Source organism: Podarcis muralis, chromosome 7, assembly GCF_964188315.1.
Source record: "Podarcis muralis chromosome 7, rPodMur119.hap1.1, whole genome shotgun sequence".
Lineage (NCBI taxonomy): Eukaryota > Metazoa > Chordata > Lepidosauria > Squamata > Lacertidae > Podarcis > Podarcis muralis.
Genome location: NC_135661.1, coordinates 60357701 through 60384615, shown reverse-complemented (window position 1 = coordinate 60384615; position 26915 = coordinate 60357701). Strand labels below are relative to the sequence as shown.

Here is a 26915-nt window from a genome sequence, read left to right as displayed (position 1 = left end):
ATGGGTACTTCTGTCTACTGCAGTAGCCTTTGGCAACCCGATGCCCTCCAGATTTTTGGACTACAACTCCCATCAGCCACATTCCAAAGCATCTGTAGGGAACCAGGATGGCAAAGGCTGTACTACAGAAAGAACGCTCTCCCTCCACACAATTCTTAACCCTTTCTGCTTGGTGCCGGCACCTCAACTTTCAATGGGTGTAGTGATGCTACAAACTTAAAAATAACGTCACAATTGCTCACCTGTGGAACCCTGGGGACTGTAGCTGTGCAAGAACTAGGCTTGTGTACCAGCACTTTTATCATATTGCTGTTCCCAGGATTCTTTTTTTGGAGCTAGGGAGCTATGATGCTAAACTGATATAATTCAGTATTCTTTGCTGCAGATTGGCCTTTACATCCTTTGGAACATTCCTCAGCCATTGCAATAATTCATGCACACTCCCCTCTTTTTGTGGCACCCTGTATTCATGCTCAAGCCATCAACTTGTGCATCATTCTATAGATTTACCTGCACAGACATAGATTTTGCCCACGCACCCTCTCTTCTAGCGGGTGCATAATTTAATCTTTTTGTAAACCGCTTTGAGGTTTTATTACAATCAAGCGGTATATACAACTTTTCAAATAAATAAATCAATAAAGTGGTGACCTGCAGATAAATACAGATGCAGGCATGCAGACTCGATGCCCATTCCCACTTTGAGAAAACAGCGTCTGCACCAGCCTTGCTCCCATCAGCTACAGACAGCACAGCACTGTATTGGCCAGAGCCGAGAGAAGTTGCCGTCCAACATACTTGGTAGGTGCTACATTGGGGAAGGCTGGCCTACATGCCAACTGCCTCCGCATGTCATCAAACAAGCTCCTGGCCCGCTCCCGCCCACTGCCGCTCTTACCTCCAGGGAGCCCACCTTCATGGCGGAGCCAGGCACAGTGCGTGGCATGGTGCGGCTGCGCTCCGACAGCTCTGAGGCCAAGATCTGCCGTACTGTCGGGTGCTGCTTGAACTGGAGGCCGTAGGGGTGCTTGACCGTCCCGTACGGCTGGTTCAGGTTCACGTTGATGTGGTCCATGGAGGCAAAGCTGGGGTAGGCTTCGGCTTCCATGGGGTGGCGGCCCTTGGCCAGGCCCGGCGCGTCATCCAGTTTAATGTTGAGCTTGCCCTCCTCCCTGGTGAAGGGCTTAAGGCTCACTGTCCGCCGTGGCAGCACCATGTAGTTGCTCTCCAGGGTGGCCTCCTGTGGCCGCAGCCACCCATAGTCCAACTGCCGCAGGCTGCTGTCGCCACACAGGTACACCGCCCCCCGAGCTGGATCCAGGTTGACGTCCTTCTTGGCAGGAGGGTCGTTGAGCTCGTTGAGCCCTTTCACCACGTTGTGTGTCATTTTGGGCACCTGGACCAGGATGGAAGTGGGTGGGATATTCCCAGGAAGGGTGGAGAAGCCCAGGCTGCCCTCGGAGCTGGTGTTGAGCTTCGGATCCTCGTCCCCATCCAGGGAGATGCGCGACAAGGTGCTCGTGATGGTGGCTGGGTTGCACGTGTTAACCTCTTTGAAGAGGACTGGGAGGGAAGCGGACAGTCAAATGGAACATGAAACAGTTTCTGGGAGAATTAAGGGGAGCACCTGCGCTTAGGGAATGCTTCAGTCTGTGGGTTTGGGGATGGGGGGGGAGGAAGAAAGGTGGAAAAGTCCCTTTGGTGGGAACACTTCTCAGTCTGAAGAGCACACCAGGGGAGGGTGTTAGCTGGTGCTTTTGTCATAAATGGAGGTAACAAGAGTGGTTTTTCCAGGAACCTGGAGATCCAGGTGTGCTTAAAGAACGATAGGCCAGAAGAACCTGGAAGATGAGGTGGAACTGTCTCTGGGCACCTCTGGGCATGCAAAAGCTGCGAGCTGGCATTTGCTAGCCTGGTGCCCTCCCAATGTTTTGGTTTTCAGTTCTCATCAGCTCCAGACAACATAGCTATACAATGCTGGGGGAGATGACAGCATGGCCATGCTGGCTGGGGATGATGGGAACTGGCTGTGCAAAATATCAGGAGGGGACCAGGTTGGCAAAGACCACGGAACTGAAATTGTGAGCTGGGTAGATGACATGGCACAGGGGAGTTCCTTGTGGCCAGTTGTGAATACTGGGTGTGTGTGATTAATCGGAAGCCCCCTGAGCCTTATGCTGGAAACTCATGGGACTGACAGCTAGTCTCTTTTGTCACCAGCTTGACCTAGCCCTTCCTATTTCCTTCCTGCCTGTGGGATGTGCTGTTCCTGGGGGGCTCAGGGGCTGGTTGCCTAGCATAGGACCATCCTTGCCAAAAACTATGCTCCTGATCCCTCTTCCATATGGAGGCCCATGTTCTGCAATGTCCTTAGAAAGAACTGGCCCCTTCCCTATTCAATGATAAGCTCTTCCCAAAGCCTCCCTGGCTGACCCATACGAGTGCCAGGGAGAAAGGAAGAGGGACTCACCTGTCTGACACGCCAGGTCAACATCCTTTTCAAAATCTGTCTATAAAAACACAGAAAGAGGGGGAGAAAGGGAGAGAACGAAAGAGAGACGAGAGAGGAAGCGAGAGGAAGAGACAGAGAGAAGGTGGGAGTGGAGAAATGAATGCATCGTGGGCAACAAAGGTGGCTCAGTGATGTTCCTTAGCCAGCTTTGAGCCTTTCAAGAGGCATAAATATTACGCTGGAGAAGGGAGACCGAGTGCTTTTTGAACATTTTTAGGGAGTTGCAGCCAACTACATTCTACTCAGAGCACTCAAGGAAATCAGTGGGCTAAGTTAGTCAATGCCTCTACTCTGCGTAGGCCTAGGATTGACTAAAACATTTTCTTTTGGTGATGCCACATAAAACGCACCCACCCACCCAAGCTCAAATGATCGTGCTCTCTTTTCCTGTTCATATGCAACATGGTGGTGTTAAAATCTGACAACTGATTGACTACACACACACACACACACACACACACACAATATCAAAGATGGACATGCCTAATCCAAAATGGCAGCAATGTCATTTCCAAAATGGCAAGTTTTGCCACCTTGGATGTGTTGAAAGGCTAAAACATAGTGGCCAAGGGCTTGAGCTATGCAAGCCAATGATTTAAGTCTCAGTAAACATAACCTCCCTAGTTCAGTCTTCCCTAACTTGGTGCCCTCCAGATGTTTTGGACTAGGACACCCATCAGCCCCAGTCCCCCTTTGTGTCTCCTCTGTAGTAAAAATAACATTAGCTTAGGCCACAGAGCACTTGTAAGAATCACTGACAGCATACTTAAAAACACTTGTGGGAAGCACTCTATAAGCACGGACCATTCCTTACTGTGTGTGTGCCCAGAAAGGTTCTAGATCATGTCAGCATCAGCCCTGCAAATATCCCATCAAGGAGGACTCAGCCAAAACAAGCTTGCAAAGGCCCAGAAGGGGATGCAACACCCTTTGTGCACATGTGACTGGTTCTCCCTCCCCCACCCTACAACATGGGCCCCACACTCACTCACCATGATCTGGACTTGCCCATTCTTGCAGGAGTCAGGGGAGTTCTCATTCTCGTCACTCTTGCACACTCCGATCTGGCACTTCACCACATCTTGTACCTGGGAGAGGTACAGACAGGCAATGTGGTCTCAGGTCTCTGGAGGCCTCAGACCTTCTCCCTCACTCTGGCTCCTGTTCTGTTGCTACTTCCCCCACCAACCAGAGCCAACACTGGTGGTAGAGAGGATCAGGTTCCATCTCCGCCTGTTGGCTAGACCAGGGGTGGGGAACCTTTTCAAACACAGAGGGCCACATTCCCTCGTAGGCAACCTTTCGGGAGCCGCATGCCAGTGACTGTGGGAGGGGGGAAAGGGGAGAGATGCAGAAGTGGGCGGAGCAAAATGGAGGTGCATGAGCTGCGGGCGGCATGTGCTTGGGGAGGGCTTTGCATCAGTTTCTGCTTCCGATCGTGCGGCAACGAATTTCCTACTGCTGCTTATACACTGTTACCTTGGGAGTATTTGTGAGCTAGCATCAAGCCTCCCTTCAATCCCTCCCCCCCCCCCAATGCTTTTGTTTATTAGTCTGCATAAATTGTGACTCGCTCAGCTTGCGTGCCTAAAGCACACCAGACGTTTTGGACGAGCTTCTTAGCACCCCGGTGCCAGCCTTAATGCCGCTGAGCGACCAAATCTGTGGCAAGGACATGGCTGTTACTAGCTCCTCACTCCTGACAGGAGAGTGAGGGATGTGGAAAGCAGCTGGCAGCAGCGGGCGTTGCATGGGCCACCTCTGCAGGGCCTGTGCTTTATGTTTATGGAGCAGTCGCTCACCACCCATCGGGCGAAGATAAATGGGGGAGTGTAAAAAGTCATGGGTAGGGAGAAAAACTCTGGCCTGCAGAGTGCATATGGATGAAATACAAAGAAGGTTGTCTCCATATAGGCTGAGGGAAATGGAGCCAATCTCTACCCGTGTCCCAGACAGCCATTAATTGGACTGGCTGATTTAGAACCCCAGCAAATGAAAGTGGCTTGGGATGGCAAAGGCCATTTATTTATTTTTTGCTTCATAAAAATTATATACTGCTTGATAGTAGGGAAAAACCTCAAAGCTTTGAACAGTGAGGTGTGTGTGGAACAAATACATTGGGGGGGATTCTCCGTCCCTGTGTCCCATCAAAATGACTGCCCCCTCTGTGTAGGCCAGGGGTGGGGAACCTCAGGCCCAGGGTCCAAATGTGGCCCTCCAGGCCTCTCCATCAGGTACATTGACCCCCCAGGCCACACCCCTCTATGGCTCTGTGCAGGTGTAAACTTCTGGACTGTGCATGGCTTGCATGTAGGCTATGTTGCTGCTATTTCTCCCACTTTTTACCTTTGGCTACATCTACCACTGGTATGTGGCCCCTGGAAGGCTGCCCCTGAGGGAATGTGGCCTATGGCCTGCAAGAGGTTGTTCACTTCAGTGCAGAACAGTGATTCCCAAATGCTAGACAGAAGAGGTCGACTTATTATCTAAATGAAAACTGGAAAAACCTGCTGTTCTTAAAGCTGAGCTGAAATGTTCCATCCCCAGGAAAAATGGGAGCACCAGCAGGGGCAGACCTAAGTGGTTTTTATTTGGAGGGGATGTCAAAAAGTTTTCTGTATATGAATTTATTGTCAGAGATGGGAAAAGGCTTGAGGGTTAGTTTGTTTTTTAGATGCCTGTTAAACCAGCCTAATTTTGAGAGGCTACAAATTGGAGAATTGTATTATTACATCCCACTTTTTTATTTCAAGGTGGGGTGCATGGCTCCCCCCCCCCTCATTTTATCATCACAAGAACCCTGTGAGTTACATTAGGCGGAGAAATGATGACTGGCCCTGGTCACCCAATGAGATTCAAAACCCTGGTATGCCGTGCCCTAGCCCAATGCTCTAACCACTACACAACAGCAGCTCTTGGAGAGGAGTTCATCAGTTCGTTAGAGTGTGGTGCTGATAATGCCAGGGTTGCAGGTTCAATCCCCATAGGGTCTACCAGCACATTCCTGCATCTTGGTACTGCATCTAAGGATCCCCTACAATTCTACGATTCTTTGATCTCTCCTTCATGTGTTTTGTGTTTGTCTGTTAAAATAATGACTCAGGAAAGAGAAAGCACAGCAGGAGGACACCCAATGAAAGTCCCAGCACATTGGCAGTGCATGTCGCCCACCTCTCTGCGCAGAAAGCAGTGGACCGTGATGATGACGAAGCCCTGGACCGAGTTGAAGACTGCAAAGAGGACCTGGAAGAGGATGGAGCGCCGGTCGGTCATGGCGAGCACAGCCGACATCCAGGTGAGCGCCAGCAGGGGAAGGACCACGCAGGAGCTCCATAGCGATGCCCTGGGAGGGGGGCGGGAGGGGAGAAGGTGTGAGAGAGAGGTGCAGGAGCCAATCACAAAGGAGAAGGGGAATGCACACAGGCCGGGTCACCCATGCCACCCGACAAGAGCCCCTTTGCATACGATTGGTAGGTGACCAAAGGAGTTTGGGAGGGGGCAGAAGGTGATGGCAGGAAGCAGTTTAGTGCTGGCAGATGAGCATACATTAAGCAACATGGCAGAGGGTGGAGGGTTCCAGGAACATATGGATCTGTTCAGTTATGCTTATATTTCTAGAGAGATGTTTGGGCTCTGTGCAGACACCATGAAAAATGTATGGGCTCCCTGCTTCTTTCAGTGAAGGAACACACTCTGCACCTGGTCAGAGGCATTGGCCACTTGTCCCTTAAGGCTCTATGTTGGAGCATGGGAGTTAGATACTCTCTCCCATGTCTAGTGGATTCTGGTGGCCTTTAATGATGAGGACCACGAGGAAGACCAAGGTTCCCCTGCATCTAGCAGTTCGGTTATTTTCATTTCCTTCATTTTCAACCACCTCAGCCTTGTCTTAGCCGCATCTCAGCTTCTTACCTCAGTCCCCCAACCCACCCTAACTTATCTGCCACATAGCTTTGCCTGTCTGGGCAACAGCTACATGGCTTCTGCACCTTCTCTTGCAAGTACACCAGGGGATGCTAAACCCCAGTTCAAGGGGCCTGATCTGTCACACTGCCTGCCATTTTTTCTGCCCCACCCTCTGCAGCACCTACCAATTGTGGGGGTGGCAACAACAACAAAAATCAGATCTGCAAAAAACCCGGCTCCTCCATGCATACCAGTGCCCTGATGGGGACACAAACCACCTCCCTCCCTGGTCATCAGAGTGATCATTTGATAACAAGGGAGGGTGCAATAACCCATGTCCTCAGCTGATCTTCCTGGATTAGATGAGAAACGGGGGCTGTGTGCACCCTGTAAGGGTTAGGGGTGTCCACACTGACTTCTGGCATGTGGCCCCTGGAGGGTGGGCCAAAGGTAAACGTGGCCCTTAGGCCACAAATTGTTAGCCACCCCTGTAAGGTAAAGGTAAAGGGACCCGTGACCATTAGGTCTAGTCGTGACCGACTCTGGGGTTGTGGCGCTCATCTCGCTTTATTGGCCGAGGGAGCTGGCGTACAGCTCCCGGGTCATGTGGCCAGCATGACTAAGCCGCTTCTGGCGAACCAGAGCAGCACATGGAAACGCCGTTTACCTTCCTGCCAGAATGGTACCTATTTATCTACTCGCACTTTGACGTGCTTTCGAGCTGCTAGGTTGGCAGGAGCAGGGACCGAGCAACGGGAGCTCACCCCGTTGTGGGGATTCGAACTCCCCACCTTCTGATTGGCAAGTCCTAGGCTCTGTGGTTTAACCCACAGTGCCACTCACATCCCAGCCACCCCTGTAGTAAGCAATAAATAAATGTAATTGCAGCCTTGGCATTGGCAGGGTCCCAGTATCCAAGAACTGGGGTGAAAGAGGCAGCTGACCTGGGATTTGAATTTCTGTGAGGCCTATGCATTAGCTCCCAGCTCTGTCTACACTGACTGGGCACCCTCCTGAGGTTTATTTCTTCAGTGACACCATCGGTAAGATTGTGGGTCAAACTACACTAGCTGGTGAGAGATCCATAAGAAGCTTTTTCAGTAGGATGTAGGCTTCACAGAGGTCCAGAAAGGCACTGGGGACTGGGTAGGCCAGGAGGCTAAGGAATAACTGCATCCTTTGCCCTCACCATGCCCCACCTCACAATCCAATGAGTGTGGTACCCAGTGCTCCCCCCCCTTAAAAATGTTTAGGGGTACTCTCGTTTTGACTCAAGAAAATCACCATTTTATAGTTCAAATTGGGTAAAAGAAGTACAGTAAATGGACAAAAATAGAAAGATTCACAAAATGTTTAGGGGGTATGCGTCCCCCTGCGTCGCCCCAGAAAAAAAGCACTGGCTGTACCACATTTTCTCTAGAGGTATCCTAATTGTTAAGAAGGGGTTGTCTTGCAACGCGACTGCACTTTTCTTTTTCTAAGATGAGAACTGTCCATATCAATACAGCTCTTGCAGAGACATAGCACCTCCTCCCCAAATTGCACATCTGGTCACATTTGGGTGGGGTGAGGAGAAATGTAAAAATAAAATCCATTTTAGAGCTGCTGTTTAACTCCATGCACATTGCCCTCTTTGCCTTTCCAGATCAAAATGGAATTTTTTCCCAGATGTGATGGATTCCCTTCATTTTCTCTCTGTCATGCAGAGAGAGAAAGAGAGAGAGATGAGAAAAGGGAGGCAGCCGCAGCTCATGCATGTGATTAATTAGACCTAACTATCTTTTAATTCTAACGTCTCCTCTTGTGCTTCGCTCGGCTGTTAAAGGCTCATTATAGGAAATGCAAGGAAACAGGGAGAATGTTCCTGGCAATATAATCGGGAGAAGACACTGTGAAGGGGAAGCAAATGGAACCAAGTGGCGCCTATTGCCAGCTTGCCAAACATCACCTCAAGGTTTGTTTCCACCAGTGAATTTTGTGGTTTGCATAGTTCCTCGCTCCCCAATTTGTTGAGGGTCCTGATTTTGGTCTTGCAAGAAAGTGCATCCCACCAGGCAAGGCTCCTGCATAAGCCTTGTCAAGGGCAGGACAGACAGAACTATAAGTAAGGATGCCAGAGAATCCAGTCGTAAATGGAAATGGGGACAGAAACTTCCGCAATTCGCATGTTTTGTGCAAGGTCTGAAACAGAAACCATGCAAGCAGAAGTGGCTATTGTTCTTTCTTTAGAGCGCAAACGTTACGTAAAAAGTTACATTCTTTTCTGCACTGTTTGTGACATTTCCCTTCCATTGAAATGCATCAGAATTAATTATGTCAGTTTTGGCTAATGCTGATAGTGAGAAACATAACGTAGGTTTTAGTGGAAGCCAAACTGTAGAGGAACGGAAATGGAGCTGATTGCAATGGACAGAGTCAGTCACTGACATTGGCTGTGACTTTAAGAACTTCTGCTTGGGTTATTTCCTCCTCCCTTCCCGTTCCCCCTTTTTCATGTAACATGATGTCTTTTCAGTCTGCGAGCTGAAGGGCTGGGACCCCCTTAGAACTGATTTTTGCCTACCACTCTGGGAGCCTCTCTGGCTATAATGGGCAGGGCATAAATGCTTTAAATAGATAAATAAGCAAGGCTCATTAAGATAAATGGGAGCTGTGCTGGAGCATGAGAGTGCTCTAGGTGCTCAGCTTCTCATTTTTACTACATTTAGTTTGCCCCATTTCCACATAGGCTGGTTGTTTAAATTTTAAGAAAGTCCATGTGAAAATATGTTTGCATTTTCTTGCATGTTAATCTTGACATGTTCCCTCTACAACCTAGGTCTAGAATATGCATTTTTTGCAACCAAATCCCACCTGAATATGGGAAACTGGTGGTCTTCCAGATGTTGGTGGGCTCTTAACTCCCATCATCCATGACCATTGGCCATACTGGCTGGAGCTGATGGGAGTTGGAGTCCAACAACATCTGGAGGGCCACCAGTTTCCTAATACATTTGCTTGTCTGTCCTTCCCCCTCACCCTTTCTCTTTCATTCAGAGAAGAGCAAATTCTGAAGCGGAGCTATGTTTCAGTTTGCGTACCATTTCAGGAAGTGCAAATGTGGTAGGTTCACATTAAAACGCAAACAGAATGGATTTCTGTCCCATCCCTGGTGGGTGCCAACCGGGCCTAATTCTAGAGGCTTATAAGAATACAGTGGTGCCTCGCAAGACGAAATTAATTCGTTCCGCAAGTTTTTTCTTCTTGCGAGTTTTTCGTCTTGCGATGCACGGTTTCCCATAGGAATGCATTGAAAATCAATTAATGCGTTCCTAGGGAAACCGACTTCAGACCAGGTCCGGGGACAGTCTGTCCCCCGACCTCTTCTGAAGGCTGGGGGGGGGGGGACAAGGGCTTTTCTTCCCACCCCCAGCATTTTAAAAAACCCCGGGACAGCGGAGGGCTTCTCCGCTGTCCGGGGCGATCTTAAAATGCTGGCGGGCGGCATTTTAAAATCGCCCCGGGACAGCGGAGGACTTCTCCGCTGTCCGGGGCGATTTAAAAGCCCCTGGGAAGGCAGGCAGGGAGGACAAAGACATTTGCCCCCCGCCCTCCTTCAGAAGAGGTCCAGGACCTCTTCTGAAGGCTGGCGGGGGCGAAAGTCTTTGCTCCCCCCCGCCTGCCTTCAAAAGCTGTCCGGCCAAGGCTTCGCGGACCTCTCCGCAAGCAGCGGCAGCGCTGCCGCTGCTTGCGGTGAGTTGCCGGCACGCCGAAGCCTGCGTGCGCTGAGATCAGCGCGCCCAGGCTTCGCGGACCTCTCCGCAAGCAGCGGCAGCGCTGCCGCTGCTTGCGGTGAGTTGCCGGCATGCCGAAGCCTGCGCGCGCTGAGATCAGCGCGCCCAAGCTTCGCGGACCTCTCCGCAAGCAGCGGTAGCACTGCCGCTGCTTGCTGAGTGTTGCCGGCATGCCGAAGCCTGCGTGCGCTGAGATCAGCGCGCCCAGGCTTCACGGACCTCTCCGCAAGCAGCGGCAGCGCTGCCGCTGCTTGCGGTGAGTTGCCGGCATGCCGAAGCCTGCGCGCGCTGAGATCAGCGCGCCCAAGCTTCGCGGACCTCTCCGCAAGCAGCGGCAGCGCTGCCGCTGCTTGCTGAGTGTTGCCGGCATGCCGAAGCCTGCGTGCGCTGAGATCAGCGCGCCCAGGCTTCGCGGACCTCTCCGCAAGCAGCGGCAGCGCTGCCGCTGCTTGCGGTGAGTTGCCGGCATGCCGAAGCCTGCGCGCGCTGAGATCCGCGCGCCCAGGCTTCGCGGACCTCTCCTGCCTTCAAAAGCCGTCCGTGATAGCGGAAAGCGCTTCCCTGCTATCCCAGACTGCTTTTAAAATGCTGGCGGTGGGGAGCAAAGCCTTTCGGCCCCCGCCAGCCTTCCTGGACCTCTTCTGAAGGCCGGAGGGGGGGAAAAGGCTTTGCTCCCCACCGCTAGCATTTAAAAGAGGTCCCCGGAGATTTCCCTATGGGCTTTCGTCTTGCGAAGCAAGCCCATAGGGAAATTCGTTTTGCGAAGCGCCTCCAAAACGGAAAACCCTTTCGTCTAGCGGGTTTTCCGTCTTGCGAGGCGTTCGTCTTGCGGGGTACCACTGTAATCAATTTGCGAGAGGAGATGGAGGAACTCCATGCTGCCCAACTCTCCCCTCCCCCCAGGTAGGTTGGACAAGCTGGTACATGGTTTCTGCCCTGCTGCCAAAATAATTTCCATCTGAAGCAATTCACACATAAGGGGATTTTTCAAAAAGTGCTTCTTCAGCAAGGTGGGGGGTTTTTTGTGTGGGTTTTTTTTTACTGCCTTTAAAAATTAAAAAACCCTTAAGCCACAGTCACTTCGCTTCCCTGCTCATCTCCCTGGAGCAAGCCCAGATGCCGCTGGCAACAGACCTGGGAGCAGAAGAGCAACTGATGGCAGCGGAGTCAGTGTGTGTGTGGGGGGGTGTAGCTTAGCCTCAGGGCCTTGCAGGTACTGAGGAAGAGCAGGTGGCTCACAGTCCTTCCTGGTGGAGAGAGCAGAAAGGAGTAGAGTGACATTCTATGGCTCTACTACTGCAGCTGTTCTATTGAAGAGCTTGGCTCAAACATAATGCAACGTCTGGGATTGCCTTGTGGGCACCCTAAAAGGACAGTAAATGAACAGTTCTTCAATTCATTAGATTTTTTAAAAATAGTCTTTTTTTAAAAAAAAAAAAATGACCTGAAGGAGTTTTGACAGTTCAGTTGAGAGAAGATTCTGAGGTGATAAATTCAACTGCACAAGCATCCCTCTCGACTGCCATTGCCATTTGGGTGAAGGCCAGACCTACTGGCTGCTTTTTGCAAATAGTTTTGGCAGTGCTGAAAAACATCTTCCATTTGAAAAAATAAAATAAAAAAAGATGTTGATTTTTCAGCACTACCAGCAAATGAGATGTTTCCTCTGTTCTTTAAACTGCCCTCTCTTACGAACATCCTCCATGACATCATGGAGCTAAATTCTGCATCATCAACATAATGACATCCCATTTGCTGCATGATCTAGGTCTGCAGCCTGGTGTCCTCCGGATGTTTTGGCCTACAACTCCCATCAGATGTGCTGGATAGGGCTGATGAGAGTTATGGTCCAAAACATCAGGAGGACACCAGGCTGGGGGATGCTGATCTAGGTGACAGATTCAGGAAGGAGGAGGTAGTTGAAGCATCCTAGGAAAGGCAGCATAGAGGCGAAAACAGCCACGTCAAGGGACCATGGTGCTGCCACACTGGGCACAGGGCATTTGCAGAACCTCAGTGCTTTGGGAGATGAAGTTCCACCCCACTGAAATGGCAGCTTCCAGCCTGAAATCAAGAAGCCCTGGTTTGGCAAGGAAAGAAGAGGTTTCAGTGGTGGAAAAGCATATGTGCTCTGCATGCAAAGGTCCAAAGTTCAATCTATGACCACTGGTGGAGGAACGGGAGCGGGGAGGGAGCAGACCACCCCCAGCACCACTATTCAGGTAGGGAGCCATCGTGGCGGGCCCCCTGGACACGTGCCACACATCCCCCCCACGCACCAGCTGCCACGCCTCCAGAACACGCGCCATGCCCTAGCAGGTGGCGTGCCACGCCCCCCGGGATGCACACTACGCCCCCGGGGGGCAGCCACTCCCCCGCCTGCTCTCTGCCCCCGGTAGCGGAGCATGCAGCTTTGCCACTGTCTATGACATCTCAAAGATTGAGGATCACAGGAATTCAGAAAACAGAGACCCTGGGAATTGGTTGCCAGCCAGACTAGACAATAGTATGTGGTGGGGGTGGGGAATTGGATCTGGCCCATGAGCTGCAGGTCCTTACCTCCCCAACCCCTGGAGGGGCCAACCCAAACAGTTGGATGGGGTCACCCCTCTCCCTGCCATCTGACAGGCAGATCCATTTCCCTTGGCCTAATCACAGCAGTGCTTGTGAAGGTGCAGCACTTCCAAAGTACCAACAAGCGGCTGATCCTTGTTGCTTCCAGAGGCACAGGGCTTTCTTTTTAGGTACCTATGCAAGCCCTACTTTTGATACCAGCCACTTCTTTACCTGCCCTTTACCCGGCATCACATAGGAGCAGGTGGGTGTGACTTGGCTGAAACAGCCTTGTGGGCTGAATGGGGAGGCCTGGTGGACCTAATGAGATTCGGAGGCTGGAGGTTCCCCATCACTGCTCCATGGTATCCATCAACCGGCACTATAAAGAGGCTCCACAGCATCAAAAGTAATTGCTAGCTAAGGAATTGCGCCTTAAGTAAACGTTAGCAGTTCCCGTGAGAGCAGGTGACATTTCTAACTGTAAAATTACAGAGCCCAGCCGAGTGAAAGAAAAATTTAGCACCCATCAACATGCACTGTCAACAAAGCAGCCAGAGAGAGAAAGAGAGAGAGAGAGAAGGCAGCCAGCAGAGCAAGTGCATGAGGAGGACAGAGAGAGAGACTAACATGGCGCTGTTGGCAGTGGCGGTGAGCAGGGCTGTGCTGGAGACCACACCGCACTTGGTACATTTCAAGAGCAGGCTGCCACACGGGGGATCCTTGAAGCTGAGGGTGGTCCCAGTTCCACACCAACCAACATGCATTATGTGGCACCCACCAGCCCATCAAGGTGTGGAAGGGAAGAGGCACAGCAAGAAGACAAAGTAGCCAGAAGGAAAAGGAGGCAACAAGACCGACAGGAGGAGGAATGGGGAGAAAGCAATTGAGGAGGGGGAAAGAGAAGAGAGAAATAGAGAGCTGGGTTAGTTGCAGGAAGCACGGCTTGTTAATGGCCAGCATGAAGCAACGCAGGCAGAAATTCAAGGACAGGATTTAGCCCCTTTGGCAGATGCTGAAGAGGAGGGGAAAGGCTGTCTTTTTGGGAGAGAGGGTGGGACTCGACATTGTCCCTCTTCTATCTCAAGCTGTGCCATACATACTCAGCAGTGTCTCCTGACATTCCAGGCAACAGGCAGAGGCTGAGCCGTCCTCCCTGCCACGCCACCATCAACTGGAGCTCTGCTGCCCCAAAAGCTTTGAATGAGGTGTTCTTAAAATGAGGGTTTGAGCTTTTTGCCACTGTGTGTGAGAGAGAGTGGCTGTACGATCAGGGCAGGAACACTCTACACAGTGGGCCACTGATGTCTGCACATGGCAAAAATGGCACTTTGAGGGTGAGCAGAGCTCTGACTCTCAGTGTAGAGCTGGGCAATTTGGGCACCCAACCCTCTAAGATTGGCTTGCGCAGCTGAGCCCTGCTGATGACAGGGATGCTGCTTGCCCCAATGTCTCGTCCCCAAAATAAATTTGGATTTTTGAGTGTTCATTACTTAATAAGCTTTTCAAAGGATTGATTTGCTCAAAAATCCCATTTAGGGGCTGCTCCCCATTTCCTTGAAAGCCTTATTCTGGAGAAGGACAAGCAGATAATGAGTTCCCATCAACATGCAGCCAATGCACAGTGAGCCTTTTCCCACTGGGGATTGTGGGGCTGTTGATCCTGAGCAGGAAATGCCATTCCCTGGGAGGGTTTCTGTTCAAGGGAGCCCTCCAATGCATGTTACCCTCCTCCCTTCTTCATGGTAAGGGGCTGGCAGGGAAATACAGTGCTGGGATATTAGTCAGTTCCACTCTGAGTCAGACTCTATTCAAAGTAGGGCCTTGAACAATTTAAAGTGGCCCGCCTCATTCAAGTTGGTGTTTTTTCAAACCTCCCCCATTTCTAAAAGTAATTTTATGCACACACATTTATGCATGAATGCATACAACTCACATACGTGCACACTCCCATTCATTATTTTAATCTCTCTAGGACTCAAAATAGGAAGGGAAAGTGGAGTAGATGTTTTATTGCCATCATTAACTCTGAGCAAAGCCGCCATGGGGTGACTTTAGCAGTGCATTTTTTCAGGGCTCACTTTCTCAACCTAAACCCACTGTTCTCAGCTGAGCCAGCCAGTGTTTCCAGCATCTATTGCAGCTGCCTGTGGAGAGCCCCCTCGCAACCCTTCCTCCCAGCATTGCTGCTGTTTTCCAGCTTGCTCACCCTCCCTCCCACAGAGCCTAGCTGCTTCTTGGGTTTGAAGCTGCATCGGAGAACAAGCGGGCTCTCAGCAGGCGGTTGTAGCAGCTGTTGGAACAGCTAGCTGCTACAGGCACCTGGAGGCTTCACACCATGTGGCACTCTGTTCGCAAGCGCTTGTGTGAAAGAGGGCTTGGAGGAGTTGATGCTCTTTTCCCTAAAGTAACAAAAAACTGGTAACTAAGTGAAGTCTGAGCAACCACGCAGGCAGCATGCAAACCTACCTTGTTATACCTTGTCTTTCTGAGATGGTAAAAGTGCATTTCTAATGCATTATAAAAGCTTTCCCCAAAATAGCATCCTCCAGATGCATTGGACTATAACGCCCATCAGCTCCAGCTAGCATGACTGTGCTGGATGGGACTGATGGGAGTTGTAGTCCAATACATCTGGAGGGTGTCAGTTTGGGGAAGGCTGTATTGCACCCAAAAAAGCTAAGGTCACATTGGATTCAGAAGGGGCAGTATGTGTATGCATGTGCCTGTGATATCAAGGGAAGTTATTTTCCAGTATGATTAGCAAAGCAGACTGCATTGGGGGTTTTTTGTGTGTCTCTAAGTTGCCACCAAATTTTCAGCTGATCTTGGTGAACTTGGAGGTCCCTGCTTAGAAAACATAACAGTCCTTCCACATCAGAACAAAGGCCCATTTAGTCCAGCATTCTGTACTCACAGCGGGAAGCCCGCAAGCAGGACCTGTGGACTACAGCAATCTCCCTGCTCAAGCTCCCCAGTGAGTGATATTCAGAGGGAAACCGCCTCCAATACTGGAGGGAGTACACAGCCAAAAGCAGCTCACCAGATGGGATGGAGCCACTATGCTAGCTTCCCAGCAGGTGAGTTACTGTTGCTTACTGGGAGAGAGCCCCTTCTGTATATAGCCAACATGGCTGGTAGCCACTGGCAGCCAAATATCCATATTAATTATTTTCAGAATCTGCTATAAGAATCAGATTGCTGGGATTTCTCCCTATAGAAGGGTAGTGGGGTGGGCTCCCCCCCAAAAAAAACCCTTTATATTTTGCTCACCAGGAGACAAGCACTCTTCCTTCCTACATCATTGCCCCACCACATATATGGCACCTTGTTTGCCTGGCAGGTACGCCAGCTTCAGCATTTTGTCACAAAAAGAGTGTCTGGAATTGGTGTGTGCAGTGTGTGTTTGTGTGGGGGGTGGCCTTACCCAGCTCGCTGCTTTTTGGACTTATCTGAGATGCCATCCCGAGACATGAGCTTGTTGAAGACGATGATTCCGATCAGCATGTTGACCTGGCAGTGGAGAGAGAGAGATCCACAATCAGCAGAATCCCAGGGCTATCTAATTTCTAGGCCCCTTAAAATTCACATTGCAGCAGACAGCTGTTAAATGAAAAAAGATGCCTCAATGCGACTTACTATTCCACAAAATGCAAAAACAGCCCCTTTAAAAGCAAACAAAAACCCCAACAACAACAAAAGCAAAAGGCATATCAACAAAATTTCTTAAAGTGCTCAACCTAAAAGGGAGAAAATGACGAGTCTCCTACAGGCCTTTTGCTCACCGGCATGGAAAGCGATGAAATGGCAGCATAGTAAATGATCCGCAGAACAAGCTAACGGCCACCAACACCACTGGGCAGCATTTGAGCACCTACCAGAACAATCACAGCAGCAGGGCCAACAAAGGCGTAGAGCAGCCCTCCTTCAAGGGACAGCCAGCAGCTGGGGAGAGAAGCCAAGAAAGAGGAGGAAGGGTCAAGAAAGATCTCAAAGCTTAAGGCTCCTGGATTCCAAGTTTTTAAACAGGGGCAGGAGAAACAGTCAATTTTGGTTTCTCGGTTTCTCACTTTTCCAATTTTAAGTTCAGTTCTCCATGTTTCATATTAGTTTGATATTTTATATATATATTTTTAAAATCCTCATGAAAATTCATCAGCATTTTAGTATGAATTTCTCCTTACATAAACACATTTTTGATGGAAGCCACCCAGTGGGTGGGGCAACCCACTTAGATGGGCAGGATACTACTACTACTACTAACATTAAGCAACTTTGTCTAATGTGCACATTTTTTCAAAGCAATTTCCCCTAATACACGACATTTTTGTATGAAGTTTTAATGTATACATGCATTTAAATGTAAACATTACCCTAGTATATGCTTTCCCCCAAGCATTATTTGGCTGGAGATCTGTATTACAATATTTGGAAAAAATGTGAACTTTGAGGGTTGACTATGTTTTAGTTCACTTGTTGTTTTGGAAAGTGTGAATTAGGCTCATTGACCTTTAAATGCAAACTGATTTAAATCCTCCCTCCCTATCTATATCTACACAGCCTGCTCTCATCTCAGACGCGTTGAGGGTTCTTAGGTTCTCCTTAGATGTTTCAATTCTCCTTCCCCCTCCCCATTTTATTTTAAGAAGATGAGACCAGAAAGCTTTGGAACCTATGGAACCTACTAGCTGGATGTTCCGTATCCTTTGGTCCGAGTAAAGCCAACAGAGACAGCAACTACCAAGGCTGGCAACCCTAGATGGGAAATACAGAGATGAAAATGCAGGCAAAACCACAAAAGAATTCTGCACTTGAAACACTTTGTGGAGAACCAGCTACCAGGGACGGGTGAACTGGGTCCAAGCGATGGGGAAAGGACCCCCCCCCCTTTAAAACACACACATTTTTCCCCCTAAGCACTTGCATCATTAACTGCATTGCAAAATTCAGAGGGCTATGAGATTCTGACTGATATCTGTGTTCTGCATGTTGTTTGGCAGTTCTGAACTTGGACTGTTGAACTAGGTTGATTCACTTTAAAATGCAGCCTGAATAAAATCCCCATCCATTCCTACATCTGACCATCTCACAAACCATCTTGGTTTCTATGAGCAGTCCTTTGGCATAGCCCCCAAATCCCCAGGGGGGTTGAGAGCACTTGCAAAGAATGCTCACAAAACCCAGCACGATATATTTTTAATGCATCCTTGGAATGGAGGGGGAGAGGTAATGGGCAGCAGTAGAGAGTTCTGCTTACTACCAGTGAAGCATGCAGGCCTGCTAAGCTCCTGACCTTGAAGTGACAGTTCTGACCATGCTCAGACCCACCATTTTCTGCTGGGACCAATTGGGCTGTTCTGAGTAAACTGCAGGTCCCTTGATCCCACAAGGAAATTATGTTTCTGAGCATGCTCACCCTGCTTGATAGTGACCTCGGCGTGCTTCCAGCGTCAGTTACTTCCCCATTTTGCAATAGTAAGGGTTATTTTTCTTTTCTTCCAAAGCAATGGGGAATTGGCAGGGGAGGGCATTAATGACTTATTTTGAGGATTGACCCAAAAAGGTGTGTAGGTTTGCATGAATCAGGTTTCCCTCCCCCCCCCCCCCCCCCCGCCGCAAGCAGTGATTTTGTTCTTGCTGCTTTTGCATTTTGAGTTCCCCTGCCCACAAGTTTTTGCCCCGTTCCTGGCACTTGATTCACACAAACCTCTGTAAGAAAGTGGTTAGAGGGTAAAATTGCCACACACAGATTTTCTACCAAGTTCCACTCGACTTTCTACCAAGAATTCTTTGATTGTGTGGCCCAGTCTTACCTTTCTCTCCCTCCCTACCCAGAAGGTTAAGTTTGGGAAAGTGGGCGGGGAGTGAAATGAATAGCAAGCAAAGTTGGCATAGAGGTGAGCTAACTACAGACTGAACTGCTGGTTACAAAATGAGCCAAGCCAATCTGCAGAGAGGGGTTTGGCTCACCTTGCAATGGCTCACCTCATAAGCTGGCCTAAGTTTTCCAACCTGCAGGAGTTATTTTCTGAACATTCCCAATTCTGGACATCTGGGGTGCTTCCTGACTGTTGCTGTTTGCAGACAGGAGTTAGTCACCTACCAGCAAATTCAGCTCGCACTATTGAAGCTGACTGGGAGCTCTTGTGCTACAAAACTGCTTCCCCAAAAAGATATGAGATAGCGATAAGGAAAATGACAGGGAAATGCACTGGAAAGTGTTGGGTAATAACACTTGCTTTGACACAACCTCTAACCTACCCACGAACGAATCAGAATGAACACTCATTAAATAGTCAGTGCATCTCCCTGCAAAAAGCAAGGATGCCCAATAAACTGGTCTGGAAACCCCCTTGATGCCATGCCAGGTTCTGATTTTGTTGCACGTTAGGTGAAGCTTTCATTCTCCTCACACTTCCCAGTTTGTGAAACTCCTCCTTCCAAAAGCAATTGGGTGCAAACTGTGTTTTGCCGAGATCAAAGACTGGCTTGCAATAAGCATGCACATCCCTTGACTGCTCTGCACCTTACTGATTGCCTTCATCACCAAAGCATTGTGCTGGTGATGACAGCAGGTGCTGAAAGAATTCCATTTGCAGTGTTAGAAAGCTGGCAGTGAGGAAAGGCTGGAGGAAGCTCTGCCTGCAGAAGAGAAGACTGAAAGAGCACATGGCAGCATCCTTTATACAACTGAGAGGGGTTTCACACAAAAGGTGAGAAAGACTTGCTGCCTGCTGCCCTACAAGGCAGGACAGGACTAGATCTAATGGGCTGAAGTGACAGGAGGGTAGGTTTTGGTTGAACATTAGGAAAATAAACTTTGTTAACAGTAAGAGCAATTTGACAATGGAGCCAACTGCCCAGAGGGGTGAAGGGCTCTCCCTTACGGGTGCTGGGACAGTTCTAGTTCTGGATTCCTTGCACAGAGCAGGAGTTGATCAGCCTTCCCCAATCAAAAGCCCTTCAGATGCTTTGACTACAACTCTCATTCGCCTCGGCTAGCACAGGACTGATGGAAGCTGTAGTCCAACATACCTAGAGAGCACCAGGCTAGCAAAGGCTGGTCTAAGTGGCCTAGAAGGCCCCCTCTAACTCTAGGATTCTGCTGGTTAAGTCACTTGCACCTTCAAGCCACTTCTTGGATGCTATTGCTGCAGTCAGTAAGGTTTGTATCTGATGCACAGGTTCACCTTGAAGCTTTATTATTGTTTATTGCCAGTGGCCACGACAATAAAACACACAGGTGTAAAGAAAGATAATCATCAAACCAATAAGACAGGGATGAACCCTGACAATACAATAAACAAGATTTAAAACATTCATTTATAAAAAATGCTTCCCTTAACATTTAGCACTGATCCAATTCAGAAAGGCCTCTACAACTACTGAAAATAAAGTGAGCCTATAGCTGACAGATTCTCCTAGATCACCTAGCAGCCATCTTATTTTAAAATCAGCTGGTTGGGCTTGTAAGCAGGACTGAATGGGGAGATTAAACTTAACCTCCAATGAATTATATAAAGAACAATGTAAGATATAGTGCACCATATTCAGTTTCACCTGTTCTGCATACACAAAAACATTCCTTTTCTGGCCAATCAGAAAATCTAACAGGCAAATATTCAGTTTGGAATGTAAACTGAGTAAAAGCATGCCTCTCGGGCAAAAAAAGTTAATTCCCACAAGTAGGTGGCCCTTTTATCGTCCAGTTTTATTATACGAAATGGCAAGCTTACAATTCTTAATGTGCTCAAGATCCAATGTAGTGTGAAAGTCACCAAGCAGTATATTTGTTGCACTGGCAGAATGTTGCTGCACAAGATAAAACACAAGCACTTTACCCAAGATTGTTATGCAACAGGTTGCACCAGAAGAAATAGTTGTTGCACAACCTGCTTCTGCAAGCACAACTCTTGTGTTGGATTTCTTTGTTGAGCTACCTTTAAACTCCTGTGCTAGTGGACTGAGAATGTTAGATATGCCCGCAAGCAACGAATGTTCCTGCACGAACCAGACCTATAAGGCGATTACCCCTTTCCCTGTGTGATGCCTCCCTGATCCTCCCCACCCCCCACCCCGCAATCAGGGAGACAACACTTTGGTTCCAGAAGAGAAGACGCCCTCTTACCCCATCCGAGGCAGAGGAAGCGTTTACGAACTAGGCGTGTCCGGATCCTGCCAATCACAGCCAAGTAGGATTGCCAGGCCTCTGTCAGCACCCAGCAAAAGGAAGAGAGGAAGAAGAAGTGGAGGAATGCAGCAGTCATGGTGCACACGCCCTGGAGATTGGGGAAGAGAAGTAAGAGAAGGGAGTGAATGAGAGTCATCAGAATGCAGGAGCGTTCTACATAATTGAGTTGGGTTGTATTCTAGAACAAATGGCATGCATGCATTGAACCCCTTTCCTTGGAGATTCACTTTCCAAATCTAACTAATAATGCTTTTTTGCATTTGCGTATTTCAGGAATCAAAAGCAGGGGTGAGTGGAAGGCAGATTGGGATGCTGTGATGCATTATTGCACGCTGGCTGTTCAGGAATTTAGTATGAGCCTCTGTACTTGAACCCTCGAGGGGAATTTCCTCCCATACTGGCAGATTTCTGTGTAACTTGCAATAGATCAGAAAGGGTTTGTGACGTGCAACTGTTTAACAACAAGAAAATGACCTAAATTAGGCTGCTGAAATAAAGAAAGCTAACCTCAGGAGTGGACTCTTTGTGTGTGAAAGGGCTGTGAGCTCAATTCAGTTCTGGCACTGAAAACAAATTCACGGGCTCAGATGTGCCTCAGAGACACCCTGCCCTTTCTTTCTAACTGTATGTCTTTTGCACCTGGCTCTGGTTGACAAAAGCACAAAGTTCTACTAAAAATCCAAGTTGATATGGCAAACTGGGAAGTCTGGCCCAGAAATCCACGACCAAGCAAAGGGATTTCCTGTCTCACTCTTAGCCAGTAGCATATTGTGTGACTCTGCTTTTCCATGACATTGTCATCACTGATACATTGCTGTGATGTCATCGACCCAAATCACATGGGTCACCTTGACAATCAACTGGATTAAAACAACAGTGTGGGGAAATGAGGCTGATGATTGCAAAGGGAAGGAGCAGGGCGGGGGAAATTGCATGAAGGAGAACCGTATAGAAACAAACTGAAGGTAAGATGTGCTTTTTGACACTCCTGAAAAAGTTGTACTGTGAAGAAGGAGGCCTTTAAGCGTCTGTGCTTGTTGCAATGGGCATATTCTAAATTGTGAAGGCATCTGGTGCATGAATGCACACACATGTGCATACAGCTCCCGAAACACAACGCTGATCACAGGGCCCCAGTAGGGATGGGAAAATCTGTTTAGTTCAGTTTCTCTCAGTTCCTCATTTTTCCAGTTTTATGCTCAGTTTTCCACATCACTTTGCAAATTCCTTTTTGAAAAAAGCCCTCATGAAAATTCACCAGCATTTTAGGGTTAATTTCTCCTAACAGGTACATATTTCCAATGCTTTTTTTCTGGGGGGACGCAGGGGTACGCATACCCCTAAACATTTTGTGAATCTTTGCACTTCTGTCCATTCACTGTATTTATTTTCCCCGATTTGAACTATAAAATGGTGGTTTTCCTGAATCAAAATGAGGGTACCCCTAAACATTTTTTTTTTAGAAAAAAGCACTGCATATTTGTATGCATTTTTGCCTAATACACACATTTTTGCACAGTGATTTCCCCTATCATGATGCATTTTAATGCTGTTTTCACTAATATACACACTTTTATGTGCATTTTACCCTAGCATATGAATTTCTGAACACCTTACATGGCCAGGGAACTGTACTGCTAGTTTTAAAGTATGGCTAAGTTTCAGAAAGCGTGAATTAGGTAGGTTTACTTTAAATGTGAACTAAATCAAAGTTCTCCCCCACCCAGGGGCAGAAGAAGGGGGCGGTGGGCAGTGGGGGGGCGGTTCACCCCAGGTGTCAGTACTGAGGGGGGTGACATTCGGCGTGCCACCCACCTGCAACTCCCAAGCCTACCCTGAGTTGTTGGGGGAAGGGGTGGAGCTACGCTGCCTTACCGGCAGCCTTCCCCCCTTCCCCCTTCGTTTTGACAGCTCAGGGGAGGCTTGGGAGTTGCTGGTGGGTGGTGCGCCATTGCCTCCCACTCCCCGGCTGTTTCCTGGGGGGAGAGAACCTCCCCCGAGCTGTCAAAAGGAAGAGGGAAGGGAGGAAGGCTGCTGGCAAAGCAACACAGCTCTCTTCCCCCCCTGCCCAGGAAGCAGCCCACCATGGGTGGCTCGCTCCACCCCCCATTCATGGCTCACTCCACCCCACTGGACACTCACCCCGTCCCCACGGCCCTGCCCCCGGGTGCACAGCCTGTGCGTCGCTCTGGGTGAAGAGCAGCTAGCTCTGCCTCTGCCCCCACCCCTGGGTTCAGCCGCATATGGAAATTTATTCAAAATAAAACGGACCCTGTGTTTGCAATGACACACTGCAAGCCCTGCACTGTATCATTGTGGGGCTGGATTTCAAAGCCTAAGGCAAGCGACACAACCGTCCCTTCCAGGATGCTGGATAAAAACTGGCAGAAGTGGCTGTTGTCCCCACCAGCCTCCCACCGACTTTAATCAGCTGCATTAGGCTTACTGGCATTATAACAAAGAGACAAGTGCTAATAGGGCATACTTGGCTCTGGTCCACAAGCTGGAGAAGGAGCTAAGCATGGAGAAGGGACACAAAACACCAGCAATGCACAAGCACAATTTGGGCCATGAAACACGGGAGATTCCCAATGTTGCAACAAACAGCAAAGGGATGGTCCACCAGCAACTTCAGCTAACGGGCTCTGCATTCAGCCTAAGCCAGGCCTGCACAATGTGGGACTAGGGACAGAGAAGAAATCCATTTTAAATGGATTTAAACATGGAATTTGGCAGTTGAAAACCACCCCTTGCATCAAGTGCCTGCTTTTGTGCATGTCTCCCATGCCTTGTTTTCTTAAGAGCCTGACTATGCATATAAACACATACAATAAGAGTCAAGTTCCACACTGTAATATATTCCTGCAGCATAATGTCACAAGTATATTCATATATACTAAGATCAAGCAGGTGCCTTCACTGTACTCTTTTCAGGGCCTGCTGAAAACATTCTTCTTTAGTCAAGCTTAGAAGGATTAGGTAATTTTACTCTGTTTCGTATTGTAAATTCTAAATCATGAGTTTTTCCATAATTTTATTTTTTTATCTTTTTGTAAACTGCTTTGAGGGTTGTTGTTGTTTTTATACAAAAAAACCCCCAATCAAGTAATGTATAAATTTTATGATAAACAAACAAGCACATACAACCCATTGGGTACATTTTGTATGTATTTACTTCTCTGCTGGTTAATTTAGGAAACCTGCATATTTGTATAATATGTGATTAGCCTTAGATGTTTCAGCTTCTTATGGAGATTTAGGGATGGACAAATATGTCACTTCACCCCATGTTTGTGAATTTCTGTATGCATTACTTGGTTGGAGAACTGCACTGTAGAAGCGTGAATCTTGAGGGATGGCTGTACTTTGGCTTGCATTTTGTTTTGGAATTAGGTATGTTCACCTTCAAATGTGAACTGAATCAAACTTCTCCATCACCCCTATGGCGATTAAGGAGCGAGACAGGAATTAGGACAACTGATGTGGGTAAGGTAGACAGCGAGTGCCTGCCTGTGGCCCATGAAGCTGAACACAGCCCACCAGCTGTGCATTAAGGCCTTTCAGGGGCTTGGCAGCTGCCCTGTTTTTGGACCTAGCATGGCCCAAAGATTTGGAAGCAGAGTGGCAGATGGGACACCTGAAGGCTGGGTGTGTGTGGATATTTGCACATGCATTTGTTCCCCTCTAGCAGCTCTTGTTGATCTTATGGTATTTTAAATATACTTTAATTTCTCTCTCAGAAACTTCAAATTGTAAGCAGGGTCTAAACACTAGGAAGGAAGGAAGGAAGGAAGGAAGGAAGGAAGGAAGGAAGGAAGGAAGGAAGGAAGATTATCCTCCTGTGCCCCATTACAATCATATCTAGTATCTTTTTCTTTTTGGAATGGAAACCTAACAAGGCCAGTGTGCCAGAGGTTCCCTACCACTGACTCATAGGGTAGAGTGGCTGGGGAATAAACAATAAATTATTGTTGTTATTATTATTATTATTATTATTATTATTATTATTATTATTATTATTTACACGTGCTAAGCAGTGAGAAATTTACAAGATACTTTTCATTCCCAAAAGAGCATTGTTGATTACCAAGGATTTTTTTAAAATCTAAACAATTGGGAAACTTTACAATCTGATAGTCTGCAGTGCTGAAAATTGATACGTTTCAACTTACTTTGCAATAGTTTTGTTTGTTTGTTTTGCAATTCATGCCAGCAATAGTTGCTCAATCGCAATACGATTCTCTCTTTTGAAAACCAAGCAACTCCTAATTGCCTGTCTCCAGTAGCAGTCCAGAGGCAGCAACTCCCCCGGCCATTTCATTAACAAGGGTTTCATCCAGCAAGGCCCAGACGTGCTAGCAGCTCCTCTGGCATACACATACCCCTCCTTGTACTACTCATGCCTGCAACATGCTTTCTGAGCTCCTCAATGTCTCTAGTACATCAAGAGGAAACGCTCCAGGGTGGTGATCTATTATGCACGAGGTCCCTTGCACAGCAATGGATGGGCTGCCTGGGGGCTGAGAGGGAGGCTGCAGTCACCTTTGATCTCCCTGGGCTGAAATTCACATGTCAGTTCTGGAGGGTTTGCACTGTAGAAAGGGTAGGTGTGGAGGGGAGAATGGATGAAGATATGCTGCTCCCCAGATTGTAGCACAGCAAATGGAACCAGAGCCTGACAGAGTTGTTTCCCCCCAGAGAGTCAAATATGGCATGAAAGAACAATTGTTGTTTTAGATGGGCACATTCTTTTCTTCCCTATGCCACTGGTTAAAGAGATGCTACAGGTTTTGGAGTGCCATGAAACCTGCAAAACCCATGTCACCAGGGATAACAGCTGGACACAAGAAATGAGAGTGTACACCATAACACTTTTGTGTATAAAGTTCTGACTAGTACAAACATTTTTGCAAGCAAGCTCCTCTAAATTAATCAACTTCTGTATGTTATTTTCACTGTCATATGGATCCACACACATTTCCCCCTAACATATGCATCAGTGTGCATTCTGTGAAGTGCATCGCAACATTTGGAGAAGTGTGAAATTAGGCAGTTTCTCGGTAAAATGCAAAGTGAAATTTCTCCCCCATCACTAGTGGTGGCTGCTCTGCCCACCAGAGCTTTGGGTCCAAAGGGACCAGGCAGGCCGGAGCAGCTCCTCTGAGATTACAGTGGTGGAGTGGAGCAGGGGCCACAAGGGTGGACTTTATTTGGCACTATGGGATGGGTGGGCAGTGAGAATGGTACAGCCCTCACCCCTTACATTTTAAGGGAGCTCGCTGAGGGCATCTTATCCTGGACTCCTCTCCTCCACTGTAAAACTGCTCTCCCCACCTGCAACTGATGCCCATGTTCTTTCAAGCCAACAAGAAACAGACATTCTCCGGCACGGAATTCTGTGCCCAAGCACTGCTTCTGTCTCTCTTAAATAAGAAACATTTTCCAGCACACAGTACTTCTTTACTCAGCTATGTAGCATTGCCCCCTTTTCTTCCTGGGTGTGCAGGCTGCAGATAACCAAATATTGCAATTTCCTTCATGCAGACAAGCACTAGGGCAGGCTTTCTCACTCAGTATGACTCATCTCTCATACAGCTGCTGCCTTCTTCCTTCCCTCTCAGTGACAATGATGTAGCTAGAGAGAGTTGGGGGAGATGGGTGGGGGGAGAGAAGTGACTGGGAAAGCTCCTCGAACTCTTTTGAGGTGGAACATATAAAGAGTTCTGGGTGGGGTGGGAGCTTCTCTAGGCCAGAGATCTGTTCCCAGCTGCATTCAGCTTGCCTCTGGGAATCTGTGCCTTAAGGCAAAGATAGTCTCTATACACCTTCAAATATCAGCTTCCAAAGGCAAACGAAAGGAAGACACACAATCAGAAGCATAACCTTGAGAGAGAAGGGGCGGGAGGCACACATTATGTGAAAAGCTGTAGAGAGGATCCCCTCAATATGAATTTAGAAGTCAAAATTAAATAGATATTCT

At 48.4% G+C, this 26915-nt stretch overlaps 1 protein-coding gene across 12 annotated transcripts in view; it reads right to left on the bottom strand.

The window, feature by feature from the left end:
• ADGRB2 (adhesion G protein-coupled receptor B2) overlaps nucleotides 1-26915 on the bottom strand; it is a 160831-nt gene that overhangs the window by 6232 nt on the left and 127684 nt on the right. For 7 of the 12 annotated variants that reach the window (XM_077931917.1, XM_077931908.1, XM_077931910.1 and 4 more), the window contains 9 exons: nucleotides 20873-21023; nucleotides 17430-17499; nucleotides 16623-16689; nucleotides 16172-16257; nucleotides 13375-13473; nucleotides 5684-5855; nucleotides 3505-3600; nucleotides 2471-2510; nucleotides 899-1563 (listed from right to left, as the gene is read on the bottom strand). In XM_077931917.1, coding sequence (XP_077788043.1) covers nucleotides 899-1563; nucleotides 2471-2510; nucleotides 3505-3600; nucleotides 5684-5855; nucleotides 13375-13473; nucleotides 16172-16257; nucleotides 16623-16689; nucleotides 17430-17499; nucleotides 20873-21023 — 1446 coding nt within the window. Of the gene's footprint in view, nucleotides 1-898; nucleotides 1564-2470; nucleotides 2511-3504; nucleotides 3601-5683; nucleotides 5856-13374; nucleotides 13474-16171; nucleotides 16258-16622; nucleotides 16690-17429; nucleotides 17500-20872; nucleotides 21024-26915 lie in introns of those variants that run through there. The other 5 variants (XM_077931914.1, XM_077931915.1, XM_077931919.1 and 2 more) reach the window with 3 other exon arrangements.